At 38.4% G+C, this 18,764-nt stretch overlaps 1 protein-coding gene across 1 annotated transcript in view; it reads left to right on the top strand.

Annotated features, from left to right (window-relative positions):
* TTC3 (tetratricopeptide repeat domain 3) overlaps nt 1–18,764 on the top strand; it is a 129,454-nt gene that overhangs the window by 85,315 nt on the left and 25,375 nt on the right. Inside the window, exons 30-35 of the mRNA XM_044250931.1 lie at nt 475–531; nt 1,289–1,362; nt 2,682–2,843; nt 8,814–9,879; nt 11,067–11,132; nt 11,279–11,428. Of these exons, the coding sequence (XP_044106866.1) occupies nt 475–531; nt 1,289–1,362; nt 2,682–2,843; nt 8,814–9,879; nt 11,067–11,132; nt 11,279–11,428 (1,575 nt within the window). The remainder of the gene's footprint in view (nt 1–474; nt 532–1,288; nt 1,363–2,681; nt 2,844–8,813; nt 9,880–11,066; nt 11,133–11,278; nt 11,429–18,764) is intronic.

Here is an 18,764-nt window from a genome sequence, read left to right as displayed (position 1 = left end):
ATCTGTACTTGAAATTTTGTCTTAATCTGCTGTTAAATACTGCCCAGGTAAGTATGGAAACACAGCTAACACAGCATGGGAAGTTGAATGTCTTCCAAGTCCACCCTGCCCCCAGGGTTTAGCCAGCTGTAGAGTGTCTAGTTTAGCTTAGTAAAAGGAATGTCATTAAAATGCTAGTAGCATATAACTGGAGTTACTCTAAAAGACTGATTAATTGCTTAAAATAACATAAACCTTCTTAAAAATGAGTTTAAAATGTTGGGGCAGTTTTAGTTATAGTCCTCATTGAGCTTTCTCTTACTTTGTGTTATAGATCATAACACTAGCACTAACATACTAAATGTTATTTTTGTTCAGTATTTTTGTTATTTTATATATATTCATTTTGTGGCTAAAACACTATGATATCTTTATTTTGAGCTTTGTAATTCTGCTATTTGAGTTTTCATTGTTTTTTTCCTCCCATTTTTCCAGTTTAATTCTTGCAAGATAAAAAATAAAGGCAAGAAAAAGAAGCCAAAAGATTCAAAGGTATATTTTCTGTATCAATTCTTGTATAAAATAATTGAATATATAAATTAGAATTAACCAATTTGGGGGGATATTTTGAAGCATTTTATAGAGAAAGACTTTTTTTTTAAGATTTAATCTAGAATTCATGCCAAGCCCATGAGATAAATAGGGTGCTGTTTATCTTATGGTGGGTTCTCCTTGGCTGTCGTATATGTGGGGGCTCAGAGGGACAGGAGTTGAGACTGTGAACAAATATTAGGGGAGGATGAGAGCAGCTGTTTGTAAGTTCCACTAAAACTTGCCTTTTTTTTAAAAAAAAAAAAAAAAAGGAGGGACACCTGGGTCGCTCAGTTGTTGGGTGTCTGCCTTCGGCTCAGGTCATGATCCCAGAGTCCTGGGATTGGGCCCTGCATTGGGCTCCCTGCTTGGTGTGAGCCCTGCTTTTCCCTCACTCTCTGCAGCTCCCGTTCTTGTGTTCCCTCTCTCGCTGGATCTCTCTCTGTCAAATAAATACATAAAAATATTTAAAAAAAAACATGTCTTTTTATCTTTGACTTAAAATTTTTTTAGAGCATTGAATACTACCTGAATGTTAATTTGGGCTTATTTATGGCTGTTGTAACTTTTATTACTATGTGTTCCTGTACACAAGAAAAATTTAGTTAAGTCCTATATTGGCAGTTTGCGTGCATATTATATAAGCATTTGGTTTTAATACTAATTTTTTAAATAGAGTTCTAAGGTGGAAAGTCATTTTCATTTTCTTTTAAACCAGCCTATGTTAGTGGGGTCTGGAACAGCTTCAGTAACAACAAATAATGAGACTGTCACTTCAGGTGAAGATCATAAGTAAGTACAATTAAAATTTTTTTGCTTCATTTTAATTCAAATGTTTTGACTTAGCAAGTCGTGTTAATTTAACATAAATTAAACTTGTGTTTTATTTCCCTAACTTCACTGTCTAAAGATGTGCATCTGTTATTGACAACCTGGTGTGATCCATCTTGGTTGAATTAATGGCGTGGCTTGTCTGCATTAAGAATTCATACAAACTTCATTAAAACCACTGGGCTAATGACATTTATTAGATCAGTTTGGGAACTTACTATGTGTAAGATACTGTGGGAAAATCCTAGAAAATAGTCCTTAAAATATTCAGTGAAAAAAATGTCCTATTGATAATCAGTAGCATATTTGCTATAGTAGGAGAGAGGAAGTTGTTTCAGAAATAGTACATGATGATGTGGTTTAACCTTAGATGTGACCAGTTTTCAGGTACGTCTGGTTGTTGAAACTGAGTTTTCAGGAAACGAACAGACACATGAAGAAATAAAAGTAGTGAGTAGCAGTGACCTTTTTATGTCATTCCTTTAGGGACTAGAAACCCACCTTTTTTTTTTCTCACATTTCTTAAAGAAGTTGTCAAAACAGCTGCTTTCCCACAGTCGTTTTCATGGATTCTTTAAATGGAAGAATTATTTTAAATTAAAATAGTAATAGCCTATACTTAGATAGCACTTACATACCAGGTACTGTTCCTTTGGCTTTACATATATAAACTCATTGAATCTACTCTTCCACCGTGAGAGGTAAGTACTGTTACTATGTCCATTTTACAGATAAAGAGACCTGTCATGCACAGTATAGTTGAATGGTACAGTTGAGTGATGTGCCCAAGAACCCGAAGCTTGTAAATAACAGAGCCAAGGAATTAAAGCCATTAAAACCTGGTTTTAGAATTCACACTGAAACTACCGCATCTTTTTAGAGCGTTAGAATTTTATATTTTAGAAAAAGAATCTTTTTATTATTAAGTGTCTCAATCTCATTTTGACTTAATAGCAGTTATAATAAAATCTTTCATTTTTCTCTTTAACAAGTTACAATTAATATAATATTATACTTTTAAAAATGGGAGTTTCAAAAAATTTGCTCTTGGGACCAGGGTTGGTACTTAGTTAAAAGTGCTTACTCAGCAGTCAGGCATATATATGTATTTGTGGAAGGGTAACTTTTCCACATTGAATTCTCTGGTAGTGTTTTTTTTTTGCATTGTAAAATTTAAATTTTACATGTTATGTTAAACATTTTAAATTGTATAAAATTGGAATATTATCTGGGTAACCTCACAAATTTATGATTCACAAAATTGTTTTTTTTATCTGCAGACGCAATTCAAATCCTGCAGGCCCATTTGTGGTACCTGACCACCTTCGGCAAGATGTAGAAGAATTTGAAGCTATCTATGAGCAGCACAGTAGTGAATATGTTGTCCGTAATAAGAAGCTGTGGGACATTAACCCAAAACAAAAATGTTCAACTCTGTATGAGTAAGTAGTTTAACATTCCTGCAAAAATTATTTTATATTGAAGCCGCCAGTTGAAGATCTCAAGTTGTTTGATTTGTGTCCATTGTGCTTATTAAAGGAATCATTTTATGGCTCACAAACTTAGGGAAGAAAAGTACTTTTACAGCTTTTGTCAGGTATTACACGGAGTTAACTGAGTGTTTTTAACTATTAACTTTAGAATCGTAGTAATTACTGTTTTTTGTCAGTTTGAGCTGCTTAATATAGATATTTTCTAAGACTTATCTGGTATATGCTGATAGGACCTCAAGAGTTTCTAGCCATAATGTTGTTGTTTTTTTTTAAAGATATATTTGTTTATTTGAGAGAGAGAGACGTATACACACATGTGCATGGATGGGAGTGCAAAGGGAAAGAATCTTCAGGCTGAGCGTGGAACTCGGCACTGGGCTTGCTCTTATGACCCGTGAGATCATGACCTGAGGTGAAACCAAGAGTCGGACACCTAACTGATTCAGGTGCCCCCCAGGTCCCCCCAGCCATAATCTTTTATCATGAATTCCAAGGCATATAGTTCTCCTCCATTATCCTTAGTTTCGCTTTCCAAGGTTTCTCTTACTGCCATCAGTCGTGCTCTAGAAGCCGATGGTCCTCCTTCTGACATATTATCAGAAGGTCCGTTGTAGCCTAACAGTGCATCATAGTGCCTACATCACTCATCTCACTTCATCTTGCCATGTAGACATTATCATCCCCCATCATGGTGAGTACAGTGCAGTAAGATATTTTGATAGACCACATTTACATAGCTTTCATTACAGTATATTATTGTAACTGTTTTTATTCTATTATTAGTGCTATTAATTTTTTATTGCACCTAATTTATAACTTAAACTTTATCATAGGTATGTATATGTAGGAACAAAACAGTATAAATAGGATTCAGTACCATCTGTGGTTTCAGGCATCCCTGGTGGTTTTGGAACATATTTCTCTTGGATAAGGGTGGGCATTTGACAAGGAGTAGGATGATGAGTTCATCTTCCTGTTCCTTTGTTGGTGGATGCGGATGTTTTGCATCTCATAAGTCCAGTGACAAGTTAATACGTCTGAGTTGGGTGGATAAAATAATGGAGTAAAGAGTTCAGGAAAATCTAGGAAGCAGTTAACTGCTTAAAGCTTGCTATTAAGGCATTGGTACCTTCCTTAAGAAGAGAAATTGAGGGGCATCTAGGTCGCTCAGTTGGTTAAGCATCTGCCTTCAGCTCAGGTCCTGATCTCAGGGTCCTGGGATCAGGCTCCAACATCAAGCCGCATGTTGGGCTCCCTGCTCAGCGGGAGCCTGCTTCTCCCTCTCCAGCTCTGCCCTTCGACCTGCTTCTGCTCTCTGTCTCAAATAAATAAAATCTTAAAAAAAAAAAAAAAAGAAAGAAATTGAGGACTAAGACCTGCAATAAAAAACTAATTTAAAAGCTATTCTCTCGGAAAATCTGTCACTCATCCGTAATTTAGTCATTCCTCCTATTTTCCCCAGCTGCATTATTTCTTTTCAGTCTAGTTACGCTCGTAGATTCCTCTTCACCGTTTTTCTTCAGAGTTGAAATGCTGAACAAGTCATATTTCCAGAGAACTCTCCTGGATAACGTCTGCAAACAGCTCTAAAGCTACACTAGTTATTTCTTAAAGTATGATAGGCTTTGCTTCAGACATCCAGAACTGAAGCTAAACTGTTTTTCTGAGGACCTTGCTTCTTAAAGATTTATTACTATTATACGTGAGAGGAGTTAAACAACTTAAGGAAAAAAAATAGGCTGATTTGTATTTTGAGATAGAATTTAAAGTCATGAAGTTGTAGGAAGTTACACCTCAAAACAGTTGTTTCTTTGAATTTTCAAAGGTAGACATATGATGATGGGCTTAAGAATGATTTTTTTTCAGGGCTTCTTGGCTGGCTCAGTCAGAGGAGCACATGCCTCTTGATCTCGGGGTTGTGAGTTCAAGCCCCATACTGCGTGTAGAGATGACTTAAGTGAACAAACAAAAACTTTAAAAAGAAAAAATACATAAATATTTACTTTAGGAACCAGTGGATAAAAAGAAAGAAAAATGAAACTACTACAATTTTCTTTATGATAGGAATGTAGAGAAAAAAAAATACTAGGGAATCAAGAATATTGGGACCACTGCTTTAACTTAAGTATTTCACGGTGAAGTAGGGGATTGGAAAGATTGGTGTTTAATTGACCTAATGCCCTTCTAGTTCTAATATTTTATGATTTTAGATAGTTGAAGCAAATTAAATTTCAATGGATAGTATTCTGCACTCAGCTTTTCCTAACACCTCATCAGTGCTGTTAATAAGTTGGCCAGCATTTTTTAACCACTTTGAGTTAAGCACTGTGGAAGATTGCAGAAAAAGTAAAGATACGGTCCTTTCATGCATCTTGCAAATAGCAGGAGAGCTGAATTGATCATTGGTCAGGTAACAGTGTACTGCAGATAAAATTACTCTGAAATAAGAATCATGAGCTTGTATAAAACAGTGATTTTTTCCGAGGACCACACCTAGAGTAGGAGGGTGGGGGTGCCTTCTGAAATGTTTTCTCCATCCTTATCTGTTGCTGCTGTGCCGGCAGTGACGGTAATAGCGCTGCAGGATGACCAACCATGACCATTCCAGACGCTAAATGGTCATCATCCAGTTATGAAATTATATGTGCATATGTACATAACTATTAATATCTCTGGCATAATTAGCTTTTTTAAAAAATTTAAACTCCTGCCACATGCAGTGTATCTCGTTTTTGTCTCTGGTCCTGAAGTGCAGAGTCTGAGACTTTGAGCAAGAACAGGCCATGATGAGAGAGATGAATCTTGTGTAACTTGTCAGACGCTGAGTCACCTCTATCATTTCAGTTGTTATCTAACATCTTTCTTTAGAGCTTTGGCCTCTGTCATGTCTGCTAAATAGCCACACAGTACCACAGTTAAGTGTGCATTGATGGGTGGATTATTAAGAAATCATATTTATGCTATTTTGGACCTACTGTGTATCTTACAGAAATGATTTTTCAAGGCTAGTAAGATGTATAAATAGAATTAAATTCATTTTGTGTTGCATTCAAATAATAGTGACTATAAAAATTTTATTCACAATATGGTTATAATACTGTTTTCCTTTGGGCTAGGGACCCGTGTTAAATTAAATTTTGTTCTACTCCAGTGTTTGAAAAATGCATTGCTTCTTAGCTAATGGAAAAAACATGGAGGCTCTATTTCTTTGAAAACATTTTTTTCTGATTGTAAAACTAATAATATAAATTACTATGGAGTTTTTTTAAATAAAGGAAAAATAAAAATTATGAATAATTCTATTACCCACATACAACCACAGTTAATTTTTGGTGTATATTCTTTCAGGCTTTTAAAATGTAGATGTGTAAAACATAGGTTTTAAAATTTATAAACTGTGATTTTACTATAATTCAGCTTTGTCATAATCTTTTTCACTCAAAATGCATAGTGAGGATTTTTTCATATCCTTGACTATTCAAGAACATGACTTTTATTAGTTGCTTGATAATATACAGCAGATCTTCACTGGCATTTACCTTGCTAGCTATTGAAAAGCTCATTGTCAAATTACTTAGAGTAGTTTCCTTGCAGGTAGTCTCTGTTTTTTAGTTATGCCATTTTGTATTTAAGTGTTTTAATCCAGGTGGAAAAGCTTTGTTTTTCAATGATTCTCTTTAGTATTCCTCATGGAGAGCAGAGAGTAAATACACATACACCATTCATGACCTAATGGAAAGTTTTCTCTCTTTAGAGAGGTGGTAGAGCCGAAGTTCTACCAATCAGCCAAAACCCTCAACAAGAGGATTCTCCTTCAGACTCTTCTGCTTTTAGAGATTTCTCATTAAAAATGAAGTTTGAGGGGCCCCTGGGTGGCTCAGTTGGTTAAGCAACCGACTCTTGATTTCAGCTCAGGCTATGATCTCAGAGTCCTGGGATTGAGCCTCTTGTCGGCGGGGAGTCTGCTTGAAGATTTCTCACCCTCTCCCCTGCCCCTCCCCTCATCTGTGCTCTTTTTTTTTTTTTTTAATTTATTTTTTATTTATTTTCAGCATAACAGTATTCATTATTTTTGCACCACACCCAGTGCTCCATGCAATCCGTGCCCTCTCTAATACCCACCACCTGGTACCCCAACCTCCCACCCCCCTGCCACTTCAAACCCCTCAGATTGTTTTTCAGAGTCCATAGTCTCTCATGGTTCACCTCCCCTTCCAATTTCCCCCAACACCCTTCTCCTCTCTAACTCCCCATGTCCTCCATGGACACGGAGGACTCTCTCTGCTTGGCTTATTTCACTCAGCATAATCTCTTCCAGTCCCGTCTATGTTGCTACAAAAGTTGGGTATTCATCCTTTCTTATAGAGGCATAATGCTCCATAGTGTATATGAACCACATCTTCCTCATCCATTCATCCATTGAAGGGCATCTTGGTTCTTTCCACAGTTTGGCGACCGTGGCCATTGCTGCTATAAACATTGGGGTACAGATGGCCCTTCTTTTCACTACATCTGTATCTTTGGGGTAAATACCCAGGAGCGCAATTGGCACCTCCTCCTACTTCCCCGCCATCTTGTTCCCCTCCCTCATCTGCGCTCTTGCACACATGTGCACTCTCACTTTTTAAAATAAATCGTTTAAAAAAATGAAGTTTGATGGGAATCTTAAAGTGAAAACAAATCTAATCTGTTACCTTGCAAAACAGTATGTGTATTGGGCAGTTTCAGTTGTAGAGATAATCCTAAGGGGAAAGTAGTCATCAAAAAACACTAGGTATTTGGGACGCCTGGGTGGCTCAGTTGGTTGGATGACTGCCTTCGGCTCAGGGCGTGATCCTGGAGTCCCGGGATCGAGTCCCGCATCAGGCTCCCAGCTCCATGGGGAGTCTGCTTCGCTCTCTGACCTTCTCCTCGCTCGTGCTCTCTCTCTCACTGTCTCTCTCTCTCTCAAATAAATAAATAAAATCTTAAAAAAAAAAACAAAACAAAACACTAGGTATTTAAAGTAGCATTGCTGACGAAAAGTCATGGCGTTTGGTCTTCAACCTTCAGAGTATCAGTTACTTTGGTAGATGCTAATCATTTGCAATATAGTCCTTTATCTTGAACAGTATCTGTACATAAAGTGGTTTCTTTTGCTTCAAAGAAATGATGTTATTACCTTCCCCCAAAATAAGTTGTCTTTCTGGTTAGCGTTAATTTCCTTAAAAAGTCCCTTTGGAGATTTTTGCTCTTGAAAAAGCAAATCTTTGTGGTGATGTGTGTTCTGTGTCTTTCCTGCTAGTTAATGCCACTGTTACAGACTAAAGACCAAATCCAAATGGAAGAATAAGGCTCTTTGAGGCTGACCCCAGAATGGGGAAAAAAGTAGCCCCAGAACTGAAGGGAGTCCCAATCCAGAACTGGAGCTAGATTAAGGGATTGCCCCATTAATGTGTGTCTAATCTTAATGGTTTATTGATCAGACAGAATTAATTTCAGTACCTCTAAATCATTGTCTGTTCTTAAACAGAAAAATGTTAAGATTACTATATGCAAATTCCATAGGATCTTAGTGAAATTTTATGTCTTCTCATTTGACATTCTTATATAATAAATTTTCTTTTCATTACTTTTAAAATAGATTGTGTAATTATATAATTGAAATTTATAAAGTAACTTTTTAATCTTTTTGGTTTTCAAAAAAATTTTTAAGGATTATTTTCCAAAGGGTAAACAATATTTTGCTTTTAGAGTATCATTGATTGCAGTTAGCTTTTGTCAGATTTAGTATGAGTGTAATATGTTTGTTGGGGAGCTGTTGAGATCAGTCAGAACTGAAATAGTATTTTGCTTTGGGAGAATTTTGGGAAAAATATTTTTTTCAAATGAACATGTGTAAGTACTTCCTTATAACATGTAAACATAATTTTTTCCAAGTTATTTCTCTCAGTTGTTGGAGGAGCATGGTCCGTTGGACATGAGTAATAAAATGTTCTCTGAAGAATATGAATTCTTCCCAGAAGAAACTCGACAGATACTAGAAAAAGCCGGAGGTTTGAAGTCTTTTCTCTTGGGATGTCCTCGTTTTGTTGTGATTGACAACTGTATTGCACTGAAGAAAGTTGCACTGCGGCTCAAGAAAAAGAGAAAGAAGAAAAACATTAAGACAAAAGTGGAAGAAATTTCAAAAACGGGGGAGTATTTACGAGTCAAACTACCACTGAATCCATCTGCTAGGGAATTTAAACCAGATATAAAATCTAAACCAGTGTCTGATTTATCTTCAGCAGCAGCTTCTGAGGATGTGAAGCCCAAACCTATAGCTGCGAATTCTCCCAAACCAACCTGTGAGGCTGTGAAGCCAAAACCAGTGTCTGATAATTCTTCTAGATCAGTTTCTGAGGATGAGAAGCCCAAAGAAGTCTCTTCTGATTCTCCCAAACCAGTGTCCGAGGATGCAGGTCACAAGCGAGTATCCTCTCATTCTCCCAAACCAGCTTCTGAGGATGTGAAACCAACCTACTGGACTCAACCCCATTTGGTCACAGGATACTGTACGTATCTCCCCTTTCGGGGATTTGGCATTACCCAGACACCACCGGCATACATAAACGTGTTACCGAGTTTGCCCCAGTACACTAACATTTACACACCCCTGGCCAACGTTTCTTCTGAGTATCAGCTGCAAAGATCAGTGCCAGTGGTGCCATCTTTTATAGCCAATGACAGACCAGATGAAAGCGCTGCTGTATATTTTGAGGGTCATCATCTGAATGCTGAGAATGCCCCTGGTAACCAGATCGCCCCTAAAACACAGATCCCTCAGGACTCTTTGGAAGTATCAGTAAAGACACAGCATAGCACAGATGGTGCTGATGCAGCCTTTAGTGAGTCTAACAGATATGATGGTCACTGTGGAAATGCTGCCAACAAGCGGGAAGTGAATCCAGACACTACCAATGAAGTAACAAATACTCCACGTACACAAGTGGTTGCCATACAGGTAAGACTTAAATAGAAAAAAGTTATCTTAATACTGAAGTTAAATTTTCCTTCTTATCTTTCATTGCCATTCTATTTACTAAAATCCTTTTTAACAATTGATTTTATAATGGTTATGAAATTTTTTGCCTGGAAATGTTTTAAAATATGAACCCTTTTGTAGGGCATGATGGGTAATGCAGAAATAATTTTGGGGTCTAGTAAATAATACACTTTTTTCCTAACCAAGTTTTATACCAGCTGAGAAATAAGAGGAATCAGCAGATGGAGCCAAAACATCACTTTAAAAATTAATTATGGCACCATAAGGATGATGTTGTTTGTTTCCATAGCACTTACATGTCCTAACATTGAAGCCCAACATTGAAGCATCCGCTCACCCATCCAGGCATTGTAGTGCTGGACCCAGGAAGCCTCCTTTCTTGGGGTGCTTGCCCCACAAGACTTACTGCATGGAGAATTAAGGGAAATGTGCTTTTTGCACAGGCAGCCCAAAAAAGCAGAGTCTGGGCTATATGTGTGACCAGTTTCTCCTACCAAAACAGGAGAGGAGAATGAGGGAATTAAAAAAAAACAAAAAAAAAAACACAGGTGGAGAGAAATGAGAGATGAAAATAAAAGTTCCTGACAAGCATAGACTAAATTAACATTCTCCTGTAGTTCACTCTGTGGGGTATGAATTCATTAACTGTTTGTTGGATTATCCCCCTCCTCATTACATTTTTGTTTTCTAAGAAAGCTTTGAAAGAACATGTTAAGGGGCACCTGGGTGGCTCCGTCCGTTAAGCAGCTGCCTTCGGTTCAGGTCATGATCCCAGGGTCCTGGAATGGAGCCCCACATCGGGCTCCCTGCTCAGCAGGGAGCCAACTTCTCTCTGTGCCCCTCCCCCTGCTCATGCTTTCTTGTTTCTACTCACTCTCTCCTACTCTCACAGGCTCTCTCTTTCAAATAAATAAAATCTTAAAGAACTTTAGAGTAATGAACCAAATTCTTTTTTGTTTTTACTAATTCTACATGTAGCTCTTTCCTATTACAAGTATTTGTAGGAAGTGGACAACATTATTAAAATTGTCAAAAAAAAAAAAACCCTTGAAAAAATTGTGGGCATGTCTTAAAATGTCATTACATGGTAGATTTATTTTACTAGAGCAATTGAGATAAATTTAAGTGTTTGTTTTGCCCCAAAGGTGTCCTGGAATGTCACACATCAAGAAGTCAATACTGAACCATATGATCCTTTTGAGGCACAACATGTGAGTAAAAATGAATTATCATGACATTTCTCTTGTAAATTTTCATCGGCCTTTCATTCTCCTCTGTTTAAGAGACTGTTCAGAACAAGATCAGAAATAGGTATTTTAAACTATTTTTAATAGATAATTTTGTAATTTACCTTTAGGGAGATATTTTACAGATTGAGAAGGAGTACCAGGTTTTACAGGAGCAGCTTAAGGAGGCATGCGAAAATTATGAGCAGAGAAAACTCAAGGGCTCAGAAGAGACCAGGGATCTGGAAGAAAAGTTGAAAAGGAACATAGAAGAAAACAAGGTAATCCTGTCTGAAACTTCTCCGTAGTAGCATGTGGCATGATCAAGAGCATTGTTGGCTGAACAGAGGATTTTTTGTTAATGATGCCTATTTAAATTTCTCTATGACATATTCAAGTAGTAGTGTTTTCGCAGTGTTTCAGAAGCTCTACGTGTTGCTATTTAAGAAAAGGGCTGTGAATCTGGGTTTTCATTTATTTATAGTTCAGTTTGTTTCATTAACTAAACCAGTTTTGTGGTGACTTAAGTTTTGAGTTAATCCTTGCTTATACTGAGAGGCGATGTAGCATTAGTGGTTCATAGTGGAAGTCTTGGGGTCAGACTGACTAGGTTCGGATGAAGCCAGGTTCCATACTAGTCTCATCCGGGGCAAGTTATCTTAACTTATTTGTGCTTTCGTTTCTTATTTGAAAAATTTGGGTAATAATAGCTCCCATTTCTTGGGGTTAGATTAATACTTGTAAAGTTCTTAAAACTGCCTGGTGCATAATAGGGGGCTCTGTAAGTATTGCCTGCCATTGTTACTACTACTACTGTCTTCACCTTACAATTAAGGAAGTGTGAGACTAACACATGGAGCTTAGGCATATTAGATCTGTGAAACCATTTAGACCATATTGCTTGAGTCTGCTGGTCCTGAGTTCCATTAGCTAAGATGGATTACAGTTATATGTAACTGGCTATTGGAGTAATACTAATTAATGGCAAGGCCAGATTAAACTGGTAGGGAAACGGAATTAAAGATATAAGGGAATCATAGTGTATTCTTTTTTAAAACTGAGGTCTTTTGTGTAGATGTAACAAAGGGATGTTATTAGTTCATATAAGAAAGGAAGGCTTTACACTTACTGTGGTAAGCAGTGTCTAACGGAATTGCTGACCTACTATCTTGTACACCTGAAATGAATACAACATGTGTCAACTACACTTAAGTTAAAAACAAAAAAGAAAGAATTTGTTCCAGAAGTCTGGTCAGTAGCTGGGGTACCATATTAAATAGAAGAAAGTTTGCTTAGTAGCACCTTAATAAGAAAATTCATTTATTGAGATTTAAGTACAGAAAAGGGTCAGTTTGTAAAGGTAACTATTATAACATTCCTGTTGTAATAGTTATAACATTCCTGTATAACTTGTTTTCACTTGGGATGGGACTGGGGAGATTTGAAGGATGGGAGCAATTAGAAGGAACCAGACTTTCTGATCAGTTGCCTGGTTGAATGAGATCTTCCTAATTGGGAGAAGAGAAAATACGCAAAAATAAAACCCGGCACAGTGACTGTAGAACACTAATAAGCTACCTGGGGGGCTTAACAAAATAACAATATTTTTATAAACTTTCTATTGCCTCAGTAAAATTCAGTTTTACTAAGTTTGTATAAGAATGCCTGTGGCTACCCGATGAAGTGAGGAGAGCAGATTTTCAGACTGCCAGTGAAGGTGGGCATCTGATGAGTGAGGTCTCCTTCCCTCTGGCAGAGATTTGCCTAGCTTTATAAACTGCTGGTCTGACTGGGTCCTGTATTTGTGCGGTTTACCAAGGCATCTTCGTACACGTCCTACACGTGACCAAGAAATTCACAGTTAATCAGGTGCCCAGGGAGGAGGGCTGCTAAGGAGTCACAGCTCTGACTGGGACTGGACTTCTGATTCGTTTTCTTTACCTTCACTGAGGCTCTGGGTCTGCTTTCAGGTGGCGGTTCTTAAGCATGTAGTCAGTCTTTTTTTTTTTTTTTTTTTTTAAAGATTTTATTTATTTATTTGACAGAGAGAGATCACAAGTAGGCAGAGAGGCAGGCAGAGAGAGAGAGGAGGAAGCAGGCTCCCTGCTGAGCAGAGAGCCCGATGTGGGACTCGATCCCAGGACCCTGATCAGATCATGACCTGAGCCGAAGGCAGCGGCTTAACCCACTTGAGCCACCCAGGCGCCCAGTCAGTCTGTTTTTAAAAAGAGCCATTATTTGGTCCCCAACTTTCAGGCCTATTAAGTTGTTAGACTTCCCATATAAATTATGATATCAGGATAAGTTGCTCATCTGAGTTTTTAGGTGGTTGTCCACATAGGAGCAGATGAGATGAGCTGTGGCCATTTCTTTATTAATCACGATTATGTTCATAATTAGCTTGTGGAGGAATCTTTTATAAACATAAAAAGAAATTTTGGGCTTTTATTGATCTTTCCCTGGCCTTTGATTCTCTAGTCACTGAGGTTATCAGATAATACTTTTACTTGAAAATTGCTTGCTACATACTACATACTGAATGTATTGGATGCAACATTTCTTCACACTGTAGAGAGGAGATAGGCAAGCCCAGGCCTCAGTCAGGCTGCCTAGGTTGAACTCCAGCATTACCATCTAATACCTTTGTGATCTTATTTTACTCAATCTCTTTGACCCTCAGTTTCCTCATTAGTAATACAGCCTCTACTTCATAGGTTTGTGAGACTCACAGGGGTGGTTGGAAAAGGGTGGGGTTGTCCAGAGATACCAGTATAGTAGAAGGAAGAATTGTCCCACTTAACATCCACTCAGGCCCCTACTGAGAAAAACTGTTTACATAGCAGTTGAACAGCGCTTAGCACATAAAAAGCACCAATAAAATAGCTAACTATTTTAAATAGCTAACGGGGTTTCATTATTATGAGCTAGGAAAGGCCTTCATAGATATTTAGGCCGGTTATCTATTCTGTCAGAGGAGAATACCTGTCTAAAGGCACAGTTTCCTGTTGTTTTTAATGTACCTTTAACTTAAAACTGACAGGTTGTAACTGATTGCAGTATTGGCTCAAGAGCATATGTTCTTTTAGTTTATTAAGATAAAATTCACCATTTTAACCATTATGAAGTCTGTAACTCAGTGGTTTTCAGTAGACTCACAACGTTGTATGACCATTACCACTGTCTTGTTCCAGAACCATTTCATAGCACCAAAAAGAAACCCTGTACCCATTTAGTCTCCCCTAGGACGTGCATTCTTAAGGTGCTTTAATGAGATTTTCTTATAGCTAAGATAAGTATTTAAGTTCACTTCGGCTCTAGAAACACAATCAAAATAATTTTGGCTAGAATAATTTATGGAGAAGAATTTTGGAACTTTGTCCTATATTTATATTAAAACAGAATTTTGGGTCCTGCTTGCCAAAAATTTCTCAGCCCACATCTGTGTAGTGGTGGGGTTCTTCTATTCAGTCACAGTCTTTGCCAGGTTCAGCTTTTTTTTAATCTAACGTTTATGGAGCTCATTATGTGTCATACTCGATTGTAAATTTCTTACATGAATTATTTGATTTCATCTCAAACAGTCAAGAGTATACTAGTGCTATAGTATAGTACACTAGTATTATCTCCACTTTACTGTTAAGGAAATGGAGGCAGGATCAGTTAATGCAGCTTGTTCGAAGTCATGACAGTACTGAGTGGCAGAATAGTTAGGAGTGTCAGGCTCTAGGTCCCTTGCTTTTGTCTTCCCTTAAGACAAGGGGAGATGGAGAGGAGAAGGGAGTTGAGGGAAACTGGAAGGGGAGGTGAACCATGAGAGACTATGGACTCTGAAAAACAATCTGAAGGTTTTGAAGGGGCGGAGGGGGTGGGAAGTTGGGAGTACCAGGTGGTGGGTATTGGAGAGGGCACGGATTGCTGGAGCACTGGGTGTGGTGCAAAAACAATGAATACTGTTATGCTGAAAAGAAATTTAAAAAAAAAAGAGAGAGAGAATGTCAATTCCACAAGCAGTTGAAAAACCTTTCTCAGCACTTCGTGAGCAGGATAGGTGCAGTAGTGAATCGTTGCCATATAATAATTTGAGTAGCAACCACCTACAAAACCTCAGTGACATAGACAGTAAACATCAAGGGTGTGAGTCTGTGGGTTAGGTTATCCCAGTTGGGCTTGGCTGGTCAGCTGGGGCCCTGTTGTTCTTGGCTGTGCTTGCTCACATATGTGGGGTCACCATATTCTGTGTCCGCTTACATCAGAGAACATCAGGCCTGCACATTCTGTGAAAATTGTATGATTTTTTGCTAGTATGTTGTTGAGGGTATTATCCAGTATTTCATTTGGCAAAATTTATTAGATGCCCCCCTCTAAAGAAGACATACAAATGACCAACAGACACATGAAAAATGCTCTATATCACTCGGCATCAGGGAAATACAAATAAAAACCACAGTTGGGTACCACCTCACAATAGTCAGAATGGCTAAAATTAACAACTCAGGAAACAACAGATGCTGGCAAGGATTCAGAGAAAGGGGAACCCTCCTACACTGTTGGTGGGAATGCAAGCTGGTACAGCCACTCTGGAAAACAGCATGGAGGTTCTTCAAAAAGTTAAAAAAATAGAGCTACCCTATGACCCAGCAATTGCACCGCCAGGTATTTATCCAAAGGATACAAATGTAGTGATTCGAAGGGGCACATGCACTCCAGTGTTATAGCAGCAACGTCCACAATAACCTAACTATGGAAAGAGACCAGATGTCCATCAACAGAGGAATGGATAAAGAAGATGGGGGGTATATATATGCGTGTGCATATATATATATATATATATATATATATATATATATATATGTGTGTGTGTGTGTTTATATATTTATAATGGAATATTCATCAGCCATTAAAAAGAATGAAATCTTGCCATTTGCAACGACATGGATGGAGCCTAGAGGGTATTATGCTAAGTGAAGTAAGTTAGAGAAAGACATACCATGTGACCTCACTCATATGTGGAACTTAAAAAACCGAACAGATGAATATAGGAGAAGGGAAGGAAATAAAACAACGAAATCAGAGAGGTGGACAGACCATAAGAGATTCTTTTTTTTTTAAGATTTTATTTATTTATTTGACAGAGATCACAAGTAGGCGGAGAGGCAGGCAGAGAGAGAGGAGGAAGGAGGCTCCCTGCTGAGCAGAAAGCCTGATGCGGGACTCGATCCCAGGACCCTGAGATCATGACCTGAGCCGAAGGCAGTGGGTTAACCCACTGAGCCAACCAGGCGCCCACCATAAGAGATTCTTAAGTATAGAGGACAAACTGAGGGTTGCTGGAGGGGTGATGGGTGGGGGGATGGGGTAACTGGGTGATGAGTTAATGCCTTAATAGGAGGGCACGTGATAGAATGAGCACGTATGCAACTGTATGCAACTGATGAATCACTAAATTCGATCTCTGAAACTGATAGTACAGTATATGTTAACTAAATTGAATTTAAATTAAGAATTAACAAAAGATAAGCCAAGCTCTGTGCTGGACTTCCGGGACCTTTATGAAGCATCCTCTTTATGAGACCCTGAGAAGTGATTTCGCTCTGCTTTCACTACCTGGGCTTCTCTGTACAGCAGATTTGTTTTTGCTTTGTGACTGTAGCTCACTGTATTTCCTCTGACTTTATCTGCCAGAAAGGTTTTAAGCTATTTTTAAAGAATGGTTAGGGCCTTATGCCACTCATTTTTGTTTTTTAAGATTTTCATTTATTTATTTATTTATTTATTTTAAAGATAGGGAGAGTGCACACACGCAAGTGGCAGAAGGGGCGTGGGGGAGGGAAAGAGAATCTTCAGCAGACTCCGCACTTTGTGTGGAGCCTGACACAGGGCTAATCCCACAACCCAAGATAATGACCTGAACTGAAACCAAGAGTCAGCTGTCCAATCAGCTGAACTACCCAGGTTCCCCATGCCATTCATTTTTATATTGTTCTCACTCCTAGGTTTATATTACCATTTTATCTTTTTATTCTGTTTTCTTTACCAACTTAACAATCTTTCTATTGTGTCTTTTATTTTTTTTTAAAGATTTTATTTATTTGAGCAAGATCACCAGCAGCAGGGATGGGTAGAAGGAGAAGCAGACTCCCTGCTGAGCAGGGAGCCTGCCTCAGGACTTGATTCCAGGACCTGGGATCATGACCTGAACCAAAGGAAGATGCTTAACAAACTGGGCCACCCAGGTGCCCCTATTTTGTCTTTATAACTATATTTATTTAAACTATATATACACACACACACACACACACACACACACATTTATTTATTTATTTAAACTTTTATCATGTATGTGTGTGATATATATACATATATATATACTGTGTATATGACAGACCATAAGAGATTCTTTTTTTTTTTTAAAGATTTTATTTATTTGTTTGACAGAGAGAGATCACAAGTAGGCAGAGAGGCAGGCAGAGAGAGAGAGGAGGAAGCAGGCTCCCTGCTGAGCAGAAAGCCTGATGCGGGACTTGATCCCAGGATCGAGTATATACATATCACACACACATACACAGTCAAGGGTACCTCAGTTGTTTATTTTGGAACAAAGTTGAGGTTTAAGAAAAAGAGGTATGGAAACCAGATATTTTCTCATTGAGGAAAAAAGCCATCGGAAATTGTCTATGTCAATAAGCTGTGCATATAGAAGATGCAGTTGTGTATAGTCTGTTTTTTCTTTTCTTTCAGTGTTTCAAAGAAAAGGATTCAGATCCTTGTCTTTCATATAGTCAGAGACAGTCTGTGACAGCATTGTGAGGCAGCTGTGTTGTTAAAGGGCGGTTAGTTCAGACAGCAGATGAACTCATATAGCATCTTCTGTGGCTGAGCTGTGTGTGTGTGTGTGTGTGTGTGTGTGTATTTTGTGCTTTTTAATACTGAACTACTTTTGGTACTTGTTGCCGAGTAGGTTCTTGTGCCCTACTGTAACCTTTTGGTTATACATCATCTCCTGGCCAAGGGGCTAAATCTGAGGTGAACTCGTTGGCTCGTTGGAAGCTCAGCATAGGTGAGAAGCTAGGTCTGCTGGGTTACCAGCAGCAGGGTTTGCGTATGGACATTGGTCATGGTAGTAGAATTGAACCAGGTGCAAGACAGGATTTTGTAAGTAGAATAGACATGGTAGTCACCCCAGTGACAGTAATGATTCAGTGATTCACAGTGTAGCAGCAAGGAAAATGTGAGTAAAACTGTCCCCCTGCCAGAAGGAATGTCACTGAAATGTCATTGAACCTCTGCTGCCTAAAAACAGTTGGCCTGTGCATCTAAAGCCAATGAAATCAACCCTACCCCTGCGGTAGGACTTGGAAGTCTTGAAGGACCTGGACTGTTAGCAAATCTGTCACCCAGGAATATCACAGACCTTGGCGTCTAAGGCTTAAGAGGGAGAAATGTCCTTTATCTAAGTCTGGGTTGTCTTTGGCTGGAAGACCATCACTTCCCACAGAGTCTGGGTCCTCTTTGAGGGAGGAAGCCCCCAATTTCTGTATCCAAACCTATATCCTCAGTAACCTGGTCACATTCTCAGCAGTTGTTGATATTAGTAGAATTTCAAACTGGAAAATATTG

This window comes from Neovison vison, chromosome 6 (genome assembly GCF_020171115.1).
Source record: "Neovison vison isolate M4711 chromosome 6, ASM_NN_V1, whole genome shotgun sequence".
Classification (NCBI taxonomy): domain Eukaryota; kingdom Metazoa; phylum Chordata; class Mammalia; order Carnivora; family Mustelidae; genus Neogale; species Neogale vison.
Note: the sequence above shows the minus strand (reverse complement) of the source record. Positions and strands in the feature narration are given on the sequence as shown.